The sequence below is a fragment of the Erinaceus europaeus genome, chromosome 6 (genome assembly GCF_950295315.1).
Source record: "Erinaceus europaeus chromosome 6, mEriEur2.1, whole genome shotgun sequence".
Lineage (NCBI taxonomy): Eukaryota > Metazoa > Chordata > Mammalia > Eulipotyphla > Erinaceidae > Erinaceus > Erinaceus europaeus.
In genome coordinates, this window is record NC_080167.1 from 66311984 (window position 1) to 66336326 (window position 24343).

At 53.0% G+C, this 24343-nt stretch overlaps 2 protein-coding genes across 11 annotated transcripts; one reads left to right on the forward strand and one right to left on the reverse strand.

The window, feature by feature from the left end:
- Positions 1–404: 404 nt before the first annotated feature.
- On the reverse strand, positions 405–6655 carry LOC103116662 (malignant T-cell-amplified sequence 1-like). 2 transcript variants are annotated; one of them, XM_060192388.1, is made up of 2 exons: positions 5311–6655; positions 405–3433 (listed from the first exon to the last, which is right to left on the reverse strand). In XM_060192388.1, exons 1-2 carry the CDS (start codon positions 5850–5852, stop codon positions 3340–3342), a joined length of 636 nt encoding a protein of 211 aa, XP_060048371.1. In that variant the 5' UTR covers positions 5853–6655; the 3' UTR covers positions 405–3339. The 2 variants fall into 2 exon arrangements, 1 of the variants encoding a protein (XP_060048371.1); XR_009550280.1 differs by lacking the exon at positions 5311–6655 and adding an exon at positions 5191–5258 and having other exon boundaries at positions 3330–3433.
- A 5393-nt stretch (positions 6656–12048) lies between these two features.
- AKR1E2 (aldo-keto reductase family 1 member E2) lies at positions 12049–23691 on the forward strand. 9 transcript variants are annotated; one of them, XM_060192404.1, is made up of 10 exons: positions 12049–12172; positions 15302–15469; positions 17170–17286; positions 18263–18391; positions 20320–20442; positions 20563–20660; positions 21586–21658; positions 21994–22077; positions 23181–23263; positions 23445–23691. In XM_060192404.1, exons 1-10 carry the CDS (start codon positions 12134–12136, stop codon positions 23491–23493), a joined length of 963 nt encoding a protein of 320 aa, XP_060048387.1. In that variant the 5' UTR covers positions 12049–12133; the 3' UTR covers positions 23494–23691. The 9 variants fall into 9 exon arrangements, with proteins under 9 accessions (XP_060048387.1, XP_007526665.1, XP_060048389.1 ...); XM_007526603.3 differs by having other exon boundaries at positions 12104–12172; positions 18314–18391; XM_060192405.1 differs by having other exon boundaries at positions 12119–12172; positions 15302–15397.
- The last annotated feature ends 652 nt before the right edge of the window (positions 23692–24343 follow it).

The following is a 24343-nucleotide window of genomic DNA, read 5'->3' on the forward strand; positions in this document are numbered from 1 at the left end:
ATAAACCGCAAACACAACAGAACTGACATCAATTCCATTTAAGAATTCTAAGATTGGGCCGGGTGATAGCACACCTGGTAGAGTGCACACATTACCATGCACAAGGACCCAGGTTCAAGTCCCCATTCCCCAATAGAGCTGAAGGTGTTTTTCTTCTCTCCATTTTCCTCCCATCTCAGTTTCTCTCTGTCCTACCAAATAAAAGAAAAAGAGGCAAAAACGGTCATGGGGAGCAGTGGATTCATCCAAGACCTAGTGACAACCATGGTGGCAATAAAAACTGATAATGGTAAGGGCTAGGGAGGTAGCATAGTGGTTATGCAAAAAGACATCCAAGGCTTGAGGCTCTGAGGTTCCCAAGGTCAAGCCCCAGCACCACCATAAATCAGAGCTGAGCTGGGCTCTGGTTAAATAATAATAATTTATTAGTATAGTGATAAAGAACTGTAAGATTACAGAAATAATTATCAGCGGGCTACACAGATCAAAGGGGCCACTGGAAGCTATTGGAGGGGTTGAGAGGACATAGCTGCCAACTGGCCAGACTGCTGGACCCTTAGCCCCCTGAGGTTCTGTCTTCTCCCGTCCTTGGGATGCACAGCGGTTCCCCACTCTTGCCAAGGAGGCCCCTTCAGACAGCAGCGATGAATGTGTTGTTGAGACCAGCTGAACACACAGCTGAATCTCATGAAAACCGCTGTATAAAATCTTAAAGTGTTTTTTTTTTCTTTTTTTGGCACCAGGGCCTCTCACTACGCAATTCCACTGGCCCCCCAGGGCCAATTTTACATGATTTTTATTTCATATTGAGACAGAGAAAGAGCAGGACACAAGAGAGAAGCCACAGCTCTGCTCCAGCATCCACGGAGCTTCCCCTGCTGCTGTGGTGTTCCCTTGTGCGGGATTTGAACCTGCCTGTTGTGCACGGTAGGACATCCAGTGAGCTACCGCCCAGCCCCTAATCTCTTCAGATTCTGGCAGGCAGGGCAGAGACCTGCTCATCTTTCAGGCAGCCGAAGCACAAACGTAATGATTTAGGAGAAGCCAACAGCTACCAAGAGGGAGGGGCCTGCTGTTTCCTGTTGGTGCATCTCCCCCCACCCCCAACTCCCAGACATCTGAAGGATAAATTTCAAATTTCATACATGCAGCTCCTGAGGCTGTGAACCAGCAGAGAAGCTGCCCTTTGCATGGAGTTGAAGGGTCCAGTCTTTTTCAGGTCAATTCCTTAACACACCAGAAATACACTTCGCTTCAGAAAGCCACTAGCTGGCTCTGAGGAGATCCTTTGTTCCTGCACTCGGTTTTCCGGTTGTTTAGCTGAGCTCCTGACTTCCCCAGAATTTGTTCCCCGCACACATCTAAATCATCCTGACCAGAGAAACAGGCTTTGAATAAGTCACCCCCAAACATGTGACTGAAAATGCGGTATTTTAGTCAGAAAAGCCTTCTCCTGCTTAGAAAATGTTTCCTCTGTAATGCAGATGTGCTTTGCAAAACCTCGGAATTTCCTCTTTCAAAAATATGGTGACCCAACAGAACTGTTTAAGTAATTATGTCCTGAATTTAGCTCTGCTGAACTGCGACCACGACCACACTTTGTCGAGATGCCACATTCTCCTGGGGGTCATCGCCTGAAGATGACATGAAAGGACTAGGGACCCAGGGTTTACTTCAGGTTTTTTTTTTTAATTAATTTATTTAAAAGGGGGAGACATTAACAAAACCGTAGGATAGGAGGGGTACAACTCCACACAATTCCCACCACCAGAACTCCATATCCCATCCCCTCCCGATAGCTTTCCCATTCTCTATCCCTCTGGGAGCGTGGACCCAGGGTCATTGTGGGATGCAGAAGGTGGAAGGTCTGGCTCCTGTAATTGCTTCCCCGCTCAACATGGGCGTTGACTGGTCGGTCCATACTCCCAGCCTGCCTCTCTCTTTCCCTAGTAGGGTGGGGCTCTGTGGTTTTTAAAAGAATGAGTGAGTGCATAGGAAAACTACAGACAGTATGTTATCACTAATCCTCAATGATCCTGTACTTGAAAACCTCAACTTGTTATCTTTAAGATGCTTACCATTAAAAGACTAACAGGTCCCGAAGATGAGCCTCTGGCTCTCTCTCCCTCTTAGCTTCTCCTGAAAAACCCCAATCCACAAAAGTCAAAGTGCACTTGCGTGCCGTGCCTCTGCTCCGCTGCTCACACGTCTTTCCCACATTTGGCAGGAAGGCATTCGTGGATTCTTCTTTTTTTTAACATCTCCACTTGGGCGAGTTCTCATTCAGAAACATGCTGACCCTCCGGACAGACAGCTGCCCCATATCCATCCAGGTTTAAGATAGAGGTGTACATGCACACGTGTGGAGGTGAAACTCTTTAAGCTCGCTTTCCCCTGGGGTCCCTAGAAGACAGCCGGCAGTAACTGGTATTTTTACTCCTTGCTCCTAGCCTAAGGATTCAGCACTTGGCCACTATTCTGTATTAAACAGCACTGGAAAGGGGAGGATTCTTGGGGTAAGCTCCCTAGGACTCCTTACCCAGCATCCTTGGGAGTGGATATTAGCAGTGAGTCAGAGACAGTGCTCTCCAACACCCTGTGGGCTCACAGATCACATTAAACTTCCAGAGACAAATCCACATACAGACACCCAACTCTGCCAGAAGTTTATACGACATCCCCCCCCCACCCCGGTTCCAACAGGCTTTCCATGGTACTGGCTCAGCGGGGTACACTGTGCCCGCGAAGGCCAGGTGAGCCAGGAAGCAACGGTGGCTAGGGGGTCACGTGCTGAGCCGGGAGAACTGGAAGCAGCAGGGTCAGCAGACTCAGCAGGTCCTCTTTCACGTCTGGAGGAGATGGTTGGTCGGGGTGCTACCATTACACAGGATCCCCCAAACTGACTGATCACCAGTTCACAGGTCCAGAGCATCACGGCTTCTTTTTCTGTTTGTTTCATTGCCAACAAGGTTACTGCTGGGGCTCAGTGCCAGCACTACACACACATCCACTGTTCCTGGCGGCCATCTTTTCCAGCCCCCGCCTCTTCCTGTTTTTATTTGACAGAACAGGGAGAAATTGAGAGGGGGAGGGGAGACAGAGAGGGAGAAAGATACCTGCAGACGTGCTTCACCGCTTGTGAAGCTTCTGCCCTGCAGGTGGAGAGTGAGGGCTCCAGCCAGGGTCCTTGCACATGGTAGTAGGTGAGCTTAAACAGGTGTGCCGCCGCCCGGGCCCTCCCAACGCTTTCTTCTCATCTTCAATTTTACCATGGTGACTCTGGCTTATTGAGGTGAGGGGTGTGTGTGTCGAGCTAGTTCACACAGGACAATGCCCACGTCAAGGAGACTGTTGCTCTGCATCGCTGAGAGTCTGAAGACTTTGCCCAGAAATCCTGACACTCCCCAGTCCTTCCCAACACGTGCTCCATGCACTGCCATAGGTAGAAAAAGAAAAATAAAGCGGGGAGAGAAAGAGATCACCGTTCCCATGGGCTCCTTAACAGAGGTGATCTACCAGGCCTTACATCCCATGCCCATTCAAATGAGTCGCCCTCATAAGGAAGCAGAGCCCCGGGGACGGGACTGGACAGGACGGGACGGCCTAGCCTAACCAGGTGCTCCCGATTCAGCTGCAAAAGGTGTGAGCAGATCTCTGCCCACAAGGGAAAGGGGGGAACAGGTGAACAACCCAAAATGCCCACTGTGAACGCCCTGCAGGTGCCCTGTCCCTACAGCAATAACTCCAGCTTCTTTTCTTCAGCCTTTTCCCAGAAATGCCAAGAGTTCAAGAGTGGGCGCTTTCTTCCCCCCCAGCCCCCAGCTTTTCCCCACCCACATGCTCCTGACATAGAAAGCTTGTTTTCCCCTATTCCTTTTAAGACGGGCAAGACAAACGGACACGTGGGCATCTCTCCACCATCCCAGGCGCTCCCACCGGCTGCCCCACTGAGATGTGCCCGAGGCGTGGCTATGGCCACTGGGGCCCTTCCTGAGCGCCCCCCACCCAGCTTCTCCCCACGCGACTCTGCCCCACGCCATTCACTGTGCCTCCAAAGTGAAGCAGAGCCGCAGCTGTCTCTCTCTCTCTCTCCCTATCTCACCACCCCCTCAATTTGTCTCTATCCAACAGATAAAATTAAAAAAAACTGTCTAGGGTCTAGTAACAATTAAGACTGCCTTGAAAATACTAAACCGGGAGTCGGGCGGTGGCGCAGTGGGTTCAGCACACGTGGCACAAAGCACAAGGACCGGCATAAGGATCCCAGTTCGAGCCCCCGGCTCCCCACCTGCAGGGGAGTCGCTTCACAGGCGGTGAAGCAGGTCTGCAGGTGTCTGTCTTTCTCTCCCCCTCTGTCTTCCCCTCCTCTCTCCATGTCTCTCTGTCCTATCCAACAACGACGACATCAATAACAACAATAACTCCAACAGCCAAACAACAAGGGCAACAAAAGGGAATACATAAACGAATATTTGAAAAAGAAGAAAATACTAAATGAAGCAGAATTTTAAAAGTTTCCAAGCACACCTAGAGAAACCAAAGAGTTGTTGACTGCCGACAACCCACATCGCAGGGCCGGTCTCGCTGCACTCTGAATGTCACTTGCGGTTCAGTAACCGGAGGGGCCGGAGCCTCATCAAACGCCAACACTGGGGAGTAAGGTGCCGGCGGCTCCTGTGGCTCCTGCTCAGTTGACACCGCCGCGCCCCACCCCCGCCCGCCATCCCCTCGGCGCTGCCCACTGAGCTTCCACACAAGGTCCGGGTGTCAGTCCGGGGCGCCGGGCCTGGTCAGGCCTGCACTCTACCCGCACAGCACCTGCGAGGGAGGCCGGCCGGGTTTGCCTGCATCCTACCCACTCGAGAGGCGGTGGGGGGGGGGGGGATAGACAGCATCATGGTTCTGCGAACAGACTCTCCAGGTTCAACTCCCCCGCACCACCATAAGCCGGCGCTGAGCAGGGCTCTGGTTAAAATTTTAAAAAAACAAAAAAACAATCAATAAATACTTTTTAAAAATCAATCAATAAATACTTTTAAAAAATCAATCAATAAATACTTTTTAAAAAATCAATAAATAAATACTTTTTTAAAAAAAAGAGGAGGAGAAAGACACCATAGCTCTGTTCCCACCATGCACCGCTCAGCCGTCAGGTCTCACTGGGGCGGGTGGGGTGGGTCTCGAACCCACGAACTTCATCCCGCGGGGGGCGCCGCGAGCCCCGCGCTGCACGTGGTCCCCCCCACCCCCGGAGGCGGCCCCGGTGTGGGTGTCACGGGCTTGGCGGGGCCGGGCCGGGACCGGGGTCACTTGCAGGCCTTCATGTGCCACAGCCCGTCGTTGAGGTGGTGCACGTTCTCGATGCCCACGCCCCTGTTGACGCGCTCGATGTCGTCGGCCGACATCTTCATGACGCCCACGCACAGCGCGTGCCGCTTGCCCTCGGCCATGAGCGCCACCACCGTGTCGGCCGCGGCGGGCAGCAGGCGGGCGCCGGGCGAGGTCAGGCCGGGGCACATGACGTGCGCGCCGCTCAGCACGAACTTGATGGCGCCCTTGTCCACCTGCTGCTGCGGCAGCAGGCACGGGAACTTGTGCAGCAGGCGCAGCGTCGGGTAGAAGGGCCCGTCGCGCCGGCGAAAGAAGAGCAGCTCGCCGCCCGCCGCCAGGATCTCCACGTGCTCGTGACAGCGCAGCAGGCGGACGGGCTCGCGGCGCGGCAGGATGCGGCCCAGCCAGGGCGCGGCGCCCGGGAACTGAGCGGCCAGCTGGCTGCGGATGCCCTTGATCACCGACGTCTTCAGCTGCACGCAGTGAGACACGTCCTCCTTCTCGTCGAACTTCTTGAACATGTTGGCGGGAAGCGGCGGGAAGCGGCGGGCGGCCCCGGAGGGGGTGGGTGGGCTTCCCAGGCACCGGACGGAAGGCGCGCGGTGACGACCGGAAACCAGAGCCGCGGCGAGGACTCACTTCCGGTCTCGGCGAGGACTCACTTCCGGTCGCGGGCTTGGCGGCGCTCTAGCCGACGAAGTGAGTCCACCGAGGTGCTTCCGGAGCGTGCGTTGAGAGGGCGGGGCTTGAGGCGGAAGTAGGAAGTGAAAAGACTCCCGCCAGGAAGGACGGCAGCTGCTGGAGGAGGATGCGATCCGGCGGGAAAAGCCCAAATGGGCCGCCCCTGGTTGGGTGCGCGGCTTACCGGAGCCGGTATGCGGCGCTTCCGGGAGGGACGTGGCTGGACTCAGGTTCCCAGCCAGCCTGTCCGGACCCCGAGGCTTGCCTGTGAGACTCTGGCTGTCCGCACGCCTGTGTCTGTGCCCACGTGCAGAATGGCAGAGCTGCCCTTACCTCTCCTCGCAGGCCTCGTGGCGCTGGTTCCAGTAATGCTCCCCGCTTAGTGGCAAACGACCCGACCTGCAGCTGGTCACCAAGGCTCCCGGGGTTGCCAGTGAAACTGTTTTAGGGAAGGGACGCTGGTTGGTGACCCGTTGCTGGGGCCATCGTGGCCAGCTGTGCCTGTGCAGCCTCCGGCGCCCCTGCGATAGGTATCAACATGGCGCGCACTCCACCGGCTTGTCGTCTTCCTCCACCGTAGGACACCTGGTCCCCGTCCTCCGTTAGGTTTGCTGCAATAGGCCATAGCTGATTAAAGGTTCACCTTGTATTTTTCCCCGTGTTGTTTTTTAGTCCCGCCTCTCCGTTTGATCACCTGGCATTCATTAGAGACGAAGACTTTTTTTTTTAACATTTTTAAAAAATATTAATTTTCTTTGTGTTGCCCTTGTTGGTTTTTATTGTTGTTGTAGTTATTGTTGTTAATGTCGTTGTTGGATAGGACAGAGAGAAATGGAGAGAGGAGGGGAAGACAGAGAGGGGGAGAGAAAGACAGACACCTGCAGACCTGCTTCACCGCCTGTGAAGCGACTCCCCTGCAGGTGGGGAGCCGGGGTTCAAACCGGGATCCTTATGCCGGTCCTTGTGCTTTGCGCCACGTGCGCTTAACCCGCTGCGCTACAGCCCGACTCCCCTCTCTGTATGATAGATAGATAGATAGATAGATAGATATAGATTTTTTTTTTTTACCTCCAGGGTTATTGCTGGGGCTCAGTGCCTGCAGCATGAATCCACTTCTGGAGACCATTTTTTCCTCCATTTGTTGCCCTTGTTGCTGTAGCCTTGTTGTAGTTATTATTGTTATTATTGATATTGTTCGTTGTCGGATAGGACAGAGAGAAATGGAGAGAGGAAGGGAAGACAGAGAGGGGGAGAGAAAGACAGACACCTGCAGACCTGCTTCACCGCCTGTGAAGCGACTCCCCTGCAGGTGGGGAGCTGGGGGCTCAAACCGGGATCCTCACGCCGGTCCTTGCGCTTTGCAGCACGTGCACTTAACCCGCTGCGTACCGCCCGAGCCCCTACGAAGGCTTTTTTTAAACTAAGTTTGGGGATCCTCTGTACCAGTTAAAATACATGTCACATTAATCATTTTGGAACTATCATCTGAATTCTCAACACCGTGCTTCTCAGAGCACACTGGCTTGGCCCAATAGCGTGAATTTGTTATCTACCATAAAATAAAAAGGACACTAAGCAGTCATTTCTGCGAGGCAATTCCACCAATAACTGAAAAAAATAATTAAAGCTAAGAAGACAACCTTTTTCTGAAATTGTGAAGCCTGCTTCTTTAAAGAAAAACCTAGGTCTTTGAAGTTGACATACAAAAATAAATAATACACAGATTGCTTTTTAAAAATAGTATATTAAAATGCTACCAACTTGTTCTGATCAGCCAATTTAAAAGTCAACTCAAAATTAAAAAAAAAGATTGATTTCCCCTGCAACTATCAGACAAACCTGAAGCCAAGTCGTTTTTCAAGTCTTCACCATGTATCGCAATTTGCCTCAGCTTTCCTAATGATTGTTTTATTTCCTTATGAAATCTGAGTAATCCGGTATATACTTCACACCTGTGGGGTGGGGTCCTCGAGAATAAACACACAGCATAGAAAGGAGTTACCTACAGTAGGAAGCCAAGTGAGTACACCGAATGGTGTCTCGTGTTATTTTCACTTGTGTTTACCTTCTGTAAGAAATAAGGTTACGGGAGTCGGGCGCTAGCACAGCGGGTTAAGCGCACATGGCGCAAAGCGCAAGGACCGACATAAGGATCCAGGTTCAAGCCCCCGGCTCCCCACCTGCAGGGGAGTCACTTCACTGGCGGTGAAGCAGGTCTGCAGGTGTCTGTCTTTCTCTCCCCCTCTCTTGTCTTCCTCTACCCCTCTCTATCTTCCCCTCCTCTCTCCATTTCTATCTAACACCGACAACAACAATAACTACAACAAAAAAGAGCAACAAAAGGGAATAAATAAAATAAAATAAATCTTTTAAAGAAATAAGGTTACTATATATGTAAAAAAAAAAAAAAAATTACAGAAAATCACCATAGGATCATTTACTGAGAGATGCCACAATTCAGCCATATATCTGGAATCTCACAGGTGTGTATAATTAGGATGCTTCTGTGCTGCAAAATTAAAACGAGGAAGCAGCACGAGGGTTTCCAGGTTTTTCAAATCTCCAAAATTGGGGGCAGAGTCGCACACCTGGGCGCTATCAGTGTTGTCAAACCCTCACCCGCCGCAGCTCTGTCTGTGACCGCTAGATGGCAGTAGAACCTAAGACAAAGGCCAACTCTCCAGGTGTGTCTGCTCAGCCTGAGCAGATGACCACACACTTGTTTCCCTATTTTACCTAAATGGTCATCCCTAATAAGCCTATTTCCAAGAGGAAGGGAAGCCCATTCTATTGGGTTGTTGGAAAAGCCATGACGTAGTTTTTCTATGCAAAAATTGCCGTGACTTTTATGACTACCCAATATGTAGTAATAGGCTACAAATTGTGAGTTTAAGAAAATGTATTCAATATAAATTTTAACAGAAAAGTCTTTTTAATTTAAAAAAAAGAGTTAAAATAAAATTAGAAGACAGTCCTCTTGAGACAGAGGAGTTTGAATGTGTTGTGTCCCCAAGAGCTGCTAAGGCCAGTGACCCTCCTCCCAGCCCCCGCCCATTAGTCTGGATTCCAGGTGTGACTGGCTCCTGACTCCTGTGGCCCATTTCATCCCCCAGATTCCCAACTGCACAATGGACAGCATTCTAGAATAACCCTCTTGGAGACACCCTCAGACACATTGAAGACCAACCAGGAGTCACAAGGGTGGTCAGTGTACAGACGTGGAGACGGAGGGACATCAGAGAGGGGGGCTCTCATCCAGACCTGGGGTCTGCACTGGAATGTAGTGACAGTCACTTCCCCTCTCAGCCTAGTTCATCCCATGGGAGGAGGGAAATGAAATGAAATTCAGACATTGTCCTTCTCTGGTATAGAACCTTCCAAGGGCTTCCCATCGATGTAGTCAGGCCCAATGACTCATCTCGACCTGGGTGGCAGACAGACCTACAGAGGTTCCCAAGGACTCCTCCCACCCAACCTCACCTACACACATACATGTGTGACCCCTCTAGCTGAGGTGAACTCCCGTCAGTCATCGACCTCCAAGAATGCTACAGATAAAAGGGTGGTATTTGCAAAGTGATTCACAAACATCTCACTTCTGTCCAGCTTGCTTTATTCTATGCTCCATCTCTCTTTCCCTTTCCTCCTTCTCTCCATTATAAAGAACTAAGAGAGGGGGGTTGGGCGGTAGCGCAGCGGGTTAAGCACACATGGTACGAAGTGCAAGGACTGGCATAAGGATCCTGGTTCAAGCTCCGGGCTCCCTACCTGCAAGAGGGTCACTTCACAGGCAGTGAAGGAGGTCTGCAGGTGTCTGTCTTTCTCTCCCCATCTCTGTCTTCCCCTCCTCTCTCCATTTTTCTCTGTCCTATCCAACAACAATGACATCAATGACAATCATCATAACCACAACGATAAAATAACAAGGGCAACAAAAGGAGGGAAATTGGCTTCCAGGAGCAGTGGATTCATAGTGCAGGCACTGAGCCCCAGCAATAACCCTGGAGGGGAAAAAAAGAGAGGGTTTTGACTAACAAACTGAAAAAAGCTGAGTCCCCAGTTCAAACTGCTCCAGTGACTGGGTAATGAGCTCAGAAGAGGCTCAGGCCTAGAGGAGTCTCCTGGGACACAGAGTCCAGAGATCCCCAGAAGAGCTACACCTGGATCCTCTGCAGGAATGGAGATCGCTGTGAACTGGCTTCTCTGCTGTTCTGCTCATAACACAAGGACGCATATGTTTTCACACCTTGGTCAACATGCTCAAGAAATTGTAAATGTCTTTCCACTGTAATTTGATTTTTATCTGGACTTGCACTGGTAGAACAGTCCTTCAAATTTACTGTCAAGGCAGCAGAATCTAGAAAGGGCTTAAAGTTACAAGACTAATTTGGGGAGACGTAAAGTGAATTTGGTTTTAAAATATGCACAGTACAGCTGTGAATTGGCATTTAAAAGATGACTATATCATTTCTCCATGTGTCTAAAGCATTTTAAATATTAAAAGTTTCCCTCTTTCTTCCATGAGATTTGAACCTGAGGACTTCCATCTTGCCAAAAAAAAAAAAAAGGCTTTACTGGTGAGCTATCACCCTGACTCCACTGACCAGGGCTGCTTCTCTTCCTCTAACTTCCCCTGACAGATAAGCATAAGCTGCAGAACTGGTGCTCACTTTCCTGCTTTAGTCACTATTGGAGACAAAGAACATCACCTAAGTCCCTACCAAAACTGTGTGTCAACATCTCTTAACACTCTTACTATGTGTGCTTACCAAGCTGAACTACCACCCCGCCCCTACATGACTTAACACTGACCAATATGTTTTCATGCCTTGTTCAACACTTAAACACTTTTGAATGATATTTCTACTTCAACTTTATCTCAACTTTTACTAATAAAATTGTCTTTCAAATTTTCTCTCAATGCAATAGACTATAGAAAGCACTTGAAAATGTCAACTCTGTATCTAGGAGTATACTGCATCTGGTTAATATATATGCATGGTATAGTTGTGGATCTGGTTTAAGTTCACCATGCAATTTATACATGCATTTAAAACACTTGTAGTGCTTTGGAGAAATGGCATGTATGATAGAACCTGGTGTTGCTTGAACAGAGCCTTAGTCTGGAGGGAGGGGTGGTGCTGGGCTCTGCCTTCTCTTCCCAAACTGCTTCCTCGTAGTGGGATCTCTGCTGTGAGGTCAAAGTCACTTTCCTAACCGTGAAGCAGTCTAGCCCCATTGACGAGGGTCTCTAAGGCAGCTGGGATATCTTAGAATGTTCTTGGCTTCCCTGTTACCACAGGGTACAAAGTTCACTTTCCTAATTACCCCCAAATGCTTCCCTGGGGTGTATTCAAGAGCCTGTGGTTCCTATAGCTCTAAACAGAAGTGTTAAGCTTCTTTCTTTCTTTCTTGTCTTTCCTTCTTTCTTCCTTTCTTCCTTTCTTTTTTGCTACTTGGCTTCAGGAACCAAGAACTGGGACTTCACAGGGGAACAAGAGAGACCTCAGGGAAGATCTGAGCCTTGGTGGCCAAGCTCCATCTCGGCACTTCCGGCTCTGGCATGACCCCGGCCCTCAGTTCCTAGGTCCCTAGGTTGCCTGCTACTTCCGGGGTCAAAAGCATTTTGCTAGGACTGGGAGGCTGCAGGTCACTGATGCAGTCCACTAGCCCCTCTGTGAGCCTGTGGGACCCTCACTTTGGTCCAGGCTTTGTCCCACGGGCGGAGACCACTCTCATCCCATGAGCCCTGGGCGGGACTCAGGGATCATTTCTGCCCTCTGCTTTGCGCATCTCTCCACATCTCCCTCATCCTGCTGCCGTCATCGCTGCGTTGCTAGGAGACCGTGAGTCAGACCTGGACCAGCCTCGGGCCCCCCCGCGCGCGCTGGGCGCATGCGCACAACACTCCCTAGAGCACGCCCCTCTGGTCACAGGGGCGGGATTACTAACCAACAGCCAATCGCGAAGTTCACCGACAGCACTGCCAGCCAATCGCTATGTCCACCGACAACTCCCCCAGCCAATCAGAGTGTCAAGCAACCCCGGGTTCGCTCAGTCCAAGTTTCTTCCGAAGTGGCGTCCCTGGGGAGTCGCGGGGTCCTAGCTGAAGCTCCCCGACATGAAGGAGATACCTGCCGTGGGGCTGGGCACCTGGAAGGTGAGGCTCTCTTAAAAAAAAATGAGTAAAAGGGAGGACTTTTTACCGGGTAAAGTCCCGCCCCGCCGTCCACCCTTGGGGACACCTGGACGGTGACACCCGCACACACCTGCCTGGTCACTTACGGGGGGGGGGGCAAAGGAGGTGGACACCTGCGAGGTCACCTACTCAGACACTGGCGAGGAAACCTAGACGGTGGCACCTGTGAGGACAGCTGCCCGATGGCTCTGGGAGCAACACCTGTCCAGTCACCTGCACGGAGTCGCTGGGACACAGGAGACACGTCCCAGTCACCGTGCGGGATGCCCACCTGGTGAGGGAGGGCACACCTGTTGGCAGGCCTGCCCCAGACACTCGCCGGGGCATCTGTGGGGACTCTGCTCAGCACCCCCCCCCACCCCATCCCCATCCCAGGACACCCAGCAGGAGCGCCATGGGGTCACCCACAACCGGCCAGCTGGAAGCTCTACCAACCAAGGCCCCCGCCTGTGTTTGAAATATGGAAGGTTTAGCTACCACGTCTATTTATTTAATTATTATTATTATTTTTTACCAGAACACTGCTCAGCTCAGCTCTGGCTTATGGGGGTGCCTTCTTCTTCTAGCGTTTGCCCTTCTTCCGTAGCCAGTCAACAGCATCAGGTTGAGCCTGATGTCAAGTTTCGAGACCTCCTTTGAATCTGGAGAGGTGGCAGTCGTTGACTATGTGGGTCATAGTCTGTCTGTAGCCGCAGGGGCAGTTCGGGTCGTCTCTGGCTCCCCAGCGGTGGAACATAACGGCGCACCGGCCATGGTCTGTTCGATAGCGATTGAGGAGGGCCCAATCATGACGTGCTAGGTCAAAGCCGGGTTGACGCTCACAGGGGTCTGTGATGAGGTGTTTGTTCTTGACCTCAGCTGACTGCCAGCTCTGTTTCCAAGAGACTGGAACAGAGAAGTTCAGTGTAGGCGTAGGGGACCAGATTGGGTGACGAGACGTCAAGCGTTGAACAGGGTGGGCGAAGATATCCGCGTATATTGGTGGTGCCTGAGACTTTGAACCTGGGACTTTGGAACCTCAGGCACAAGAGTCTGTTTGCATAACCATTATGCTATTTACCCTCTACCGATAATGTCTATGTGTGTGTGTGTGTGTGTGTGTGTGTGTGTGTGTGTATTTCTTTATACCACCAGGCTTATCGCTAGGGCTTGGTACCAGCACTATGAACCTACCACTCCCAGAGGCCTTCTCCCCCTTTTTTTTTCCTTTCAATTTTATTGGATAGAACAGAGAGAAATTAAGTGAGAAGAGGAGGAGGGAGAGAAGGAGAGAGAAAGACACCTGCAGACCTGCTCTATCACTTGTGAAACTTCCTCCTTGCAGACAGGGAGCAGGGACTCACACCTGTGTCTTTACACCTGGTCATAATATACGCACTTACCTGGTGCACCACCACTCAGCCTCCTCAGATCTGATCTCTGTCCCCAGGGCATTTCATGTGGAGATCGCCTCCTCAGAGCTACTCAGAAAGGATGTTTGAGCCAGGCCAGGAAGCTGTAGCGCTGGACCAAGCAGAGGGATGGCCAGTCCCCTGAGGTTAGGACAGCAGCCAGCTGGATGGACGCTGGCATCAAACTGATAAGAAAATGCTGGCACGCCCCACCTGTTCTAGAAAGAGACTCTGAACCTTCTCCCGGGAGGCCTGCTAGAGGAGACACTTTGGACCGCTCTCTGCTTTGCACACCTTTGCTTCCTGTCACTGGTGGGAGACACGGCACTAACTCAGAAGCCTTCCAGCTGGGCTGTATTTTCTACTCCAGTGCTTGATACAGAGACACTCACAAAGCCACATGGGGAGTTACACTTGAGCTAGAATGAACCTGCTGACGTGCTTTAACTCTTCCATCCACTTGTCAACACCCAGTGAACACCTGTTACTGTCTCGCTCGTTGTTGGACTCGCGGTGCATGAGATTGGATGCACCATCCCCACCCTCCCGTGGTCCGTGCAAAGCCTAAGTAGAGGAACACCACAGACTGTCACAGAATACACTGCCCTGGGTAGATGACAAACTTTTATAATATTTTTCTAGGGGCTTTTTCCAGTTCATTTCCCTTTCCCAGTATTGTCTGTGTATAGTTACCAACCATATCACTTCAAGCCTCTATCCTACCTGCTTTTAGTGATTTCTGTTAGCATGATTCCTCAGAAATTCATCTTCTCAATTCTGCCAGAGTGTGCACTTCACTGAGACTTTTCAGATCTTTGTTGCTCTCTCTAGAGTCTGTTTATTTTAAGCCAGAGCACTGGTCACTTCTGGCATATGGCGATACTAGGGATTGAACCTGCGGCCTCTGAGCCTTGGGAATGAAAGTCTATTGCACAAACAGCTTTGCTATCTCCCTGGCCCTCCTTGTCCTTCTCTTGACTGGATGTCATTCATCTATGCTTTCTTCCCTTCCACTTTCTTGGTGGTTGTTTCTCACAGCTACAGTGGCAACTCAGTTCATAGTCCTCAGTCCTGAAAGTCATTGCACTGACAGTCTGTGTGGGGGGGTGGGAAGTTGGGGGCAGGGGTGTCGCTGCTTGGGAATTCCCACTGTAGGAGCCTTCCCAGTGCTTCTCTCCCCTCCCCTTCACACCCCAGTCCCAGGCCCCATGCCGACTGCAGCAGCCAGTGTGGGGGTGAGGGGGTGCACACACTTCTCCAGCCTCCACCCTCCCGATAGAGTCCATCCGTCTCCTCTGCATGTGGGCAGCTGACCCATCCCCGCGGGTTGCTTATTCTCGGTAAGAGTTCACACCTCTTCTCCTTTGCACTTAGACTTGGGGGTGTTTGTGGGTAGAGCGTGAGCCCATCGGTCATTTAGTTATTAACCCTCTCTTGTTGACTCCTTAGCTCACTCGGACAGTTCAGCATCTCACTCTGGTTCTTCCGGAGCTCAGGAATACTGAGAGTGTAGGATTTTCCCCCAAATGAGTGAGGTGAAACTTGAAGGATCTGCAACTTCTTTCTGAGTCTGACTCCCCCTAATCTCAGGCTGCAGTGAGTCAGTGCTTTTTTTATACACAAGCTCTCCATCCTGGAGTGAAAGGAGGGACTCTGGGTGCGTGGGGCTGACCGCTGCCTCGTCCCATTCCGACTGCAGGCGACCCCAGGGGAAGTGACCCAGGCCGTCAAGGTGGCTATCGACACGGGCTATCGGCACTTCGACTGCGCCTTCTACTACCACAATGAGAGCGAGGTGGGCACTGGCCTTCAGAGCAAGCTCAGGGAAGGCAGCGTGAAGCGTGAGGACCTGTTTGTGGTCAGCAAGGTGTGTCTGGTTCTACAGGGGAGCGGGTCCAGGCCCTCACCCTGCTAACAAGCTCAGAGACCTACCCTGGGGACAGTTACCAGGGTCCTGGTTTCCCGTATCCAGAGCCGCCATAAGCCTGCAACCTTATGAACCTGGCGGGATCTGGGAGGTCGAGGGCTGGGTAGGTGCCACTAACGGAGGAGACCACTGAGCAGTGGCAGCAGGGTGGGTTCAGGGGCCTGGGAGGAGCTTGCTGCCCCAGGACTGTTGAGCTGCAGTGGAGAGAGAAAGCTGGCGAGACAGTGGCCTGGATCATGGAAGATGGCTGGGTCTCATAGGCGGAATCTTCTGCAGAACTCATGCCTTTCCCTGGACAGAGCAGCTGCTAGAGGTCCGTGAGTCAAGAGCACTGTCCGTCCACATATACAAGATCTGTGGTCTGTGGGAGGGACCTTGGAGCTGCTGAAAGTGCCTCTGAGCTCCGTGGCTCAGTGTTTGCACTGGAAAGCCAGCACACGAGAGACAAAGCTGGGGGAGAGGAAAGCAGGTTCATTTCAGGTACTAGCTACCTGAAAAGATGGTGGGCTCAGAGCTTCACAGCCATCTTGCTCTCAGACTGGAGTTTTAGGGTCCTGTGGGAAAGGAAAGTGGGGGGTGAGGGCTGAGGAAGAAGGGCCCCGTGCTATGAGGACAAGGGCCTGCAGCTGTCAGATCATCTCTCTGGTGCCCATGGTGGGTGGGTTCAATATGGAGGTTGCTGTGCCGGGCATCAGAGACCTTCCTCCAAGGACATTTCTTGTCTGTTCTTGATTTTTCCGTCTGCAGCTGGCCCCCTGGGTTTATCAGACAGACAGACACACACACACACACATGCATGCACACACACACACACACTGAAAACATTCCTTTCCTAGTGACCGTGGCAAGGTAGAAATAGCCTGAGAAAGCCCTAGGTGAAGAATGCATTACTTCGAGAATTTTGTTCTTTTTTTTTCCCTTTTTTTAAAAAATATTTATTCCCTTTTGTTGCCCTTGTTGTTTTTTATTGTTGCAGTTATGGTTGTTATTATTGTCATGGTTGTTGGATAGGACAGAGAGAAATGGAGAGAGCAGGGGAAGACAGAGAGGGGGAGAGAAAGACAGACACCTGCAGACCTGCTTCACCGCCTGTGAAGCGACTCCCCCGCAGGTGGGGAGCTGGGGGCTCGAACCGGGATCCTTATGCCGGTCCTTGCGCTTTGCGACTCCGCTGCGCTACCGCCTGACTCCCGGTCTTTTTTTTTTTTTTTCTTTGCCACACAGTTTATCTGTTCCATTCACATCTTTTCATCCCCTCGCCGTTCTTGATTCTTTTTGTTGTTGTTGTTTTCTCTCCTGCTCTGGCGGGGTCTCTGGATGACCCACAGTCACAGTTAATACTGAAGTAGGGTCAGGAGCATAAAGCAGAACAGCAGCCGGAGGGGAATCCCTTGCCAAGGAAGAGCAAGCTGAGCAGGAGTGGGGGGAATCCAGACTCACGCCTGGCAGTGAGGCTCACTCACCACCAGGTGGCGCCCTGCCACGTGCCTCGCAGAGCTCCCGCTTCCCTCTGGTCAGTCTGGCCAGAGGAGCCCATCCCGGAGCAAATCCTGGTGTCCTCGCGACTGCACGTGCTGGGTGGGTGGTGTGGACCGGGCTCCGTGCCAGTGGTGCCAGCCTCACCCTGGTCGTCTCCGCAGCTCTGGTGCACCAGCCACAAGAAGTCCTTGGTGAAGTCAGCCTGCATCAGAAGTCTCAGGGCCCTGAAGCTGGACTACCTGGACCTCTATCTAATGCACTGGCCCATGGGCTTCAAGGTAGTGCATGTGGGGTGGGGTGGGGTGCCTTCTGCTGTGCGGGGCCCGCCACCGGCACAGAGTGTACCAGAGAGTGCACGTGTCATAAAATAAGCACTGTGCACGCGGAGCCTGTACCTGCCGCATCAGGGCCTGGTGAGACCCTCAGGCTGCAGCCAGCGTCTTCCTCTCTGCCTCCCTCGGTGTTTTTATTGTGGTGCCGGGGCTTCAGTGCAGCCCCTAAGCTGGACACCCTCCCTGGCTCAGTTTTCTTCCTTCCTTTCTCATTCATTTCCTTTCTAACTTCCTTTGTTTCTTTCTTTACTTCCTTCTTCCTTTCTTCCTCTCCTCCTTTCTTCCTTCCTTCCTTTCTCCCTCTTTCTTTCTTTTTTTTCTGTATGTGCACAGTCCCACAACTGAACACCCTCCCTGGCCCAGTTTTCTTTCTTTCTTTCCTCCTTTCTTTTTCTTTCCTTCCTTATTCTCTCTCTCTCTCTTTCTCTTCCTTCTTTCTTTCCCTTCTTCCTTCCTTCCTTCTCTCTCTTTCTCTCTTTATTTGCAGAGATAGGAGTGAGGGAGAGATGGAGAGATAAGAGAGGAGAGACAGCATAGCACCATCCCACTAGCCATGGAGCCCCCCTGGTGCGTCCACAGTGGTGCTGGGGCTTGAACCCAGGGCTTCACACACAGTGAGGTATGTGCTCCCCAGTGAGCCATTTCCCTGCCTCTGTGCACGTGGTTCTCGCCTCTCCCAGCTTCATTCCCACTGACCACACCGGGCTGCTGAGATCTGACTGGGACGGGAGGAGGTTGGAATTCAGACACAGGGAGCCCCTTCCTCACTGCAGCTGCAGCTGCCCCATGATTTCTGGTGACTGGCCAGGGTTCAGGGTCTTTGGGCCTGTTGAGGAGCTCAGAGCTGCAGGCCCTCGGCCAGCCTCCCCCTGTCCCAGCCCAGGCTCCAGGCTCCGTTGTCTTGCTTCTCCGGTCTCCTCAGCAAAAGCACCCGCCCTCCCCCGGTAAGCTCCTTTTCTGCTGCCTCTCACAGTCCGAGGACTGGGACCTGCCCCTGGACCGCAACGGCATGGTGATCCCCAGCGACACAGACTACCTGGACACATGGGAGGTAAGCTACCTCCCAGGCCCACCTGTCTCCAGGGACCAGGAGTGAACCCCAGAACCTCACAGGCCGCACAGACCCTCCTTCCCTTGGCTTCGTCAAGTCCACTTTCTGGAACTTGTGGCTAGGGACAAGCCATTGAGACCACCCTTCCTTTTCCTCAGTGTTTACTGTTGGATTAAAACCATCACACATGCCACAGGGAAACTCAGAAAGGCATTAAGTATCTTTAGAGCCCATTGCTGGGTGTCAGACTCTCTGGATGTGTGGGCGGCACTGTCTCTGAGTTCTGTCATAAGAACTTGGCTATGTGAGGCCTCAGGATGAATGTGAGAGAGACGCAGATGAATGTTCCTGAGTTTGGGGAGAAAAGCCACATGGTTAGAAGGGAAGCCATGTGGTAGAGGGTGCGTGGCTCTAAAGGTGGCAGGTTCCTGCTGGTCCCATGAGTGGTGGGGTTTGAAGCCTAAGAAGGCGGAGACGTCAGCCTGAGCTCTCTGCGTGCAGAAAGCGAGATTCCGGTCACTGGCAGGAAGAGCACATAGAGTCCCTGCTTCTCCCTCATGTGAACCGGTGAATGAGGCAGCAGAGAGGCTGCCCACAGGCCCAGCCCTGGCCCTTTTTTGTCGCTGTCACTGTCCTCTGTCAGTGTCCAAGCGCAGTGCAGCCTCCAGGCAGTGACCAACCACTTGGCTTGGTCACTAGTGGCCACCAGACCCATGAAGGTAGCAAGGACTCTTCCCTGCCCAGACCCTGGCTGCCAGACATCAGAGTTATGGGTGATCTCATGGGGCAGTGCCTCTCTACTTACCTGTGGGCAGTATTTCTGTGACACCCAGACTTTGCTCTAGAGTAGGAATCTTGTAGTAAGGGGCAGAGCCTGAAAAACAGGCCTCATGGTATAATTAGTCAAGGGAATGTACCTGGCAGACAAACATCTGTCTTGCAAACATAGATGTAAAAAGCAACAATCAGGAGGATTTCAAATAACAAGTAGCAGGAAGTCTGGGATCAGAAACTTCTTCTGAGCCTAACCTCTGATATGCAGGTGGATCCAAGTTATTGTCTGGGGAGATGATGTCACGGCTGGGAAAAGGACCAGAAAGCTGGATCAGGGAAGAGAGTAGCTTCCTAATATGGGAAAGGTGTATAAATATTGTTGACTGTAAACCCCATCGATCTGATCTGATCTGGGGCCCATATTCAGCTTAGGAACCTGTGTGACATCTGCATCCTTGCAGATCTGAGCTCACATTCTGTGGTCATGAGTAGGAACGTTCCAAGCTGCTCCAATTTCAGGACCCATCTTCCTCAGGTGGAGCATAGAGTATGTTGTCCAGCCTCCCTTAGGAGGATGGAACATTCTCTACCATTGTTGATCCATGCTGACGGCAAGGTGCTATGGGGGCCCACAAAGGGGTCTGTTGTGTTGTTCCTGATAGAGATGGCTGGTAACAACCCTGGGAAGACAACCCCACCAATGTGTCCTGGAGCCCTGCTTCCCCAGAACCCAGTCCCACTAGGGAAAGAGAGAGACAGGCTGGGAGTATGGATCGACCTGCCAACGCCCATGTTCAGTGGGGAAGCAATTACAGAAGCCGGACCTTCCACCTTCTGCAACCCACAAAGTCCCTGGGTCCATGCTCCCAGAGGGATAAAGACTAGGAAAGCTATCGGAGGAGGGGATGGGATATGGAGTTCTGGTGGTGGGAATTGTGTGGCGTTGTTCCCCTCTTATCCTATGGTTTTTGTCAGTGTTTCCTTTTTATAAATAAAAATTAAAAATAAATAAATAAGAGGCTTCTTCAAGGGTCACCTCTCCAGCACCTAGGGAAACCTCTCGGAGGCCGTGGAGATCCACAGCTCTGCTTGGGTTCAAGGGGAGAGGGTGAGAAATATGCAGAGCCCTCCCCCCATCTGCCCTATGTCTGCAGGCTATGGAGAGCCTGGTGCTGGAGGGGCTCGTGAGGGCTATCGGGGTGTCCAACTTCAACCAGGAGCAGCTCGAGAGGCTTTTGGATAAGCCCAACCTGAAAATCATGCCCCAGACCAACCAGGTGAGCTGCTGGGGGACACACAGCCACCCCACCCACCCACTCACCCTACCCTTCAGGTGTGGAGAGCACAGCCAAGGTCCCCCAGGCCCCGCCTCTGCTGAGCCCAGCTTCCCCTGGCAGATCGAATGCCACCCGTACCTGACGCAGGAGCCGCTGATCAAGTTCTGCCAGTCCCGGGGTGTGGTGGTGACCGCTTACCGGCCCCTGGGCGGCTACAGGTAGGAACGCCCTGGGTGCAGTGCCACCCCACTATGGACTCTCAGCTATTGGAAGGCTCAGGCAGAGGGTGCCAGGCAGAGGTGGGGGCCCTGCAGAAGGGGCCAACAGCACCCCCAGCCCTTCCCGAGAAGTCACTGGTGCCGGGATAGCCTGAGGGTACTTCTTCCCGAGCTATTGCTCTCTGGGTTGGAGAGAACTCAACTGGAGCTGATCTAGGCTGCTGTGTGGGAGAGGGATCAGGAACTCGTGCTGCACCAACTTCCGCAGGAGATACACTCTGGAACTCTCGGAGCCAGAAAGCAATTTCCAAGTGTCTTTAATCAGAAGAGCAGCTGTTTTTATACTCTCCAAGTAGGGTGGAAACAGGATGTGATATAGAGAGGGTGGAGAGAAAAGTGACTGGTGAAAATCAGAGTGTGACAAGGAGGGGGCGGAACAGGCGAGAATCCTATCACTGAACCACCAATGCCCTGGAGTGTTTTATGTAAAAGTGATTTATGTAAATAGACCAAAGCTTTGGATCAGTAAATCCCTATATAGGCATATGGTTAAGAAGAAGCCAGGGGGAGGTGGCATACTACCCAACAACTGGAGGCGGGAGGGACACTGACAGATGAAGGGACACCCCACGTGAGGCCGGAGCGTGGCAGGCCCTCGCCATCTCTGGGGAATAGAGCCTCCACACGACATCTCCCAGAGTCCAGCCTCGCTCAGGCTTTGACCCCAGGACACCCAGCTGAGTCCACTCGAGGTGGCTGGACTTGAGGGGACCTGCTGTGGGTGTCAGTCACTTTCCCTGCACTGAGTGTGACGCTGATGAAATAGCGGGGGAGAGGGGTGGTTGCTGGGGAAAGGCATGTCTGGAGTTGGGGACCATCACATGTGGCCTTGGCCCTTCTCCATCCCTATGTCCCCTCTCTCTAGTGATGGGATGGACATGAGGGAGGACCCAGTGATCCAGGACATCGCGGAAAAGTACAAAAAGTCTGCAGCACAGGTGGGTGGGGACACCCCCCCGCCCGCCTTCCCCAGCACAGACTAGAACTTTCCATGGCTGTGGTGCTCTGGCCACTCAGTGTGGTATTACCAGGCTGCCAGCTGCAGGGACAGGTGGACTCCCGTGTCTTGACACACAGCGACATCTCAGGAAGGCTCCTGGGTCAGCCACGGCAGTAAAGAAAAGACAGTGGGCCTGTCCAGGCCACCGGGTTTCCATGGGTCTTTGGGAGGAGGGTCCGCAGTGAACTCCCACTGGCCCCTTCCTGGGGTGGGGGAGCCAGGCTCCGTATGCCCTCCCTGGCGCTGAGGTGATGACACTGTCTTTCTCCGCAGATTATGATCCGCTTCCAGATCCAGAGGGGTGTGGTGGTCATCCCCAAGTCTGTCACCCCCAAGCGGATTGTGGAGAACTTCCAGGTAGGTGTCCTTGTTCTCAGGTGGCTGACGGGGGCAGCCTAGGCCTCCCACAAGAACCCCGGACTAGAGTACAGTGGCACCATCCTGGCTTATAAGAGGCAGCCTCCCGCCACCAGACCTTGACTTGGAGGAACCTTCCAGAAAGCCCCATAACTGCCCTCCAATCACAGTTCCCATGGACTCTGAGCCCCCTGACCTCTGCCTGACTTTGGGGGCCAAGGGTCTCTCGCAGGTAGAGCTGGGGAAACAGGTGGAATCACTGCCCCCCTCCACAGTGTTCCCCACCATGTCAGCTCAACTCCTCCCACTTGGAAAGCTGTCGGGAGGAGCCAGCCAGGGTCGTCTGTCAGGTGTGTTAGAGGCGCAGAGAGGGCTCTCAGGGTGCAGGTTTAGAAGAACTCACAGAACTCAGTGCCTCGGGGACATTGTTCAAGGCTGGGACTCCCTAGCCTGGTGTCTCCCTAAGATGTGTGTGTGTGTGTGTGTGTGTGTGTGTGTGTGTGTGTGTGTGTGTGTGTGTGTGGTGTATGTGTTTGTGTGTGGTATCTGTATGTGTGAGTGTGTGGTGAGTGTAGTGTGTGTGTATGGTGTCTCTGTGTATGTTGTGTGTGGTGTGTGTGTGTTGTGTGTATGTGTGGTATGTAGTGTCTGCGTGAGTGCAGTGTGTGTATGGTGTATGTGTGTCTGTGTGTGAGTGTGTGATGTATGTGTGCGTGGTATGTAGTGTCTCTGTGTGTGGTATGTGTGAGTGTAAGTGTTGTGTGTGTGTATGTGTGGTGTGTAGTATGTGTGGTGTCTCTGTGTGGTGTCTGTGTGTGTGTGTGAATGTGTGGTGTGTCTGTGTTGTATGTGTGTGGTGTGTGTATGTGTGGTGGGTGGCATCTGTGTGTGCTGGGGGTGAAGCAGCAGGAGTGGTCCCACTCTGTGCCCTCACTCCTTGCAGAGCACACACACACACACACACACACACACACACACACACACGGACACAGACACACCCTGCACCCCTCCTTCTGAGGCTCCTGACTGGACCCACCAGGACCCTGGAGGGTTGGCTGCTCTGGAGGCTGCAGGTGTGGTGAGCACCCCTGTTCTGGTCGCAGGTGTTCGACTTTGAGCTGTCCGAGGAGGACATGACGGCCCTCCTGCTCCTGAACCAGAATCTCCGCCTGGCCACCTTCCCCGCGTAAGCCGTGTCCTCCCGGCAGGGGTGGCGAAGTGGGATGCACCCGGGGACTTGAGCCCCCCTTTTGCAGGCAGCACCCGGTGAAGCCCAGCCCTGAGCCTACACACAGGGGTCAGCGGTGCCTGCCATGTTATGGGGGTTCCTCCCAGTCCCTCCCCTCTGATGGGTGCTCTGTTTCCAGGGCTGCGAACCACAAGGACTATCCCTTCGGCAAGCTTCCAGATGTCTAAACCTAGTGCTACTGGGCAAATGCCTTGGCTTCCAGGCCCCGGCCTGAACCCGCGGTGCCAGCAGGCCAGGAGGGAGGGCCCAGGCCCCTGCGAGGCAGGAGGGCAAACCTGCTCATGGCTCTCAACTCGTGCCCAGAACAGAGAACGTGTCCCCTCAGCAGAGCCTTGCCCTCCACATTAAAAGCTGTTCCGTGGCCATTCTGCAGTACATCCAAGAGTCGGGAGCAGCGGACGTCCACACCTGTGGGGTGAGGGGGGGTGGGGGTGGAGGAGCATAGCCTCTGCATGTGGCCTGGGACCCAGGGGGACAGCATCTCTGTGTGGCAGCCTGTTGCACCCCCAAATCACCTCACGAGGTACAGGGCACACAGGGCATCCCGATATTTCAGCCTCCAGGATGTGGCTTTTGTCCAAAGGGGGGCCCTGTTGTACCCCAGTCCCCAGCTTGCACCCCCTCCTCGGTTGCCCCTATCTGCCTTGCACTAGGTCGGCCTACAGTTAGGGTGTCCTTCTCCTCCCAGCCCCCGGCCACACTGGGCGTGGACTCTAGTGGAACACCCAGAGTGGGGGCAGCCCTGTGACGGGGCAGTGTCTCTTCATCCAGGTGGGTCACTGCAGGGCCTCCTGGGTGAGGACATGTCACCCCTGAGACTCCCCGGGGTGCCCGGCCATGAGAGTCACTGCTGGCTCTGGGCCCTCAGGCAGAGCTGCGCAGACACGCCTCCCAAGAAAGGACGTGTTGGGGGCACAGAAGTCCTGGCCTTGCACGCCCCAGTCACACAGAGGAGTTGTGTGGTTTGGCCAAAACTCCAAGGAAAGGGGAGGGAGAACCCCTCCATCCTCAGAGGCA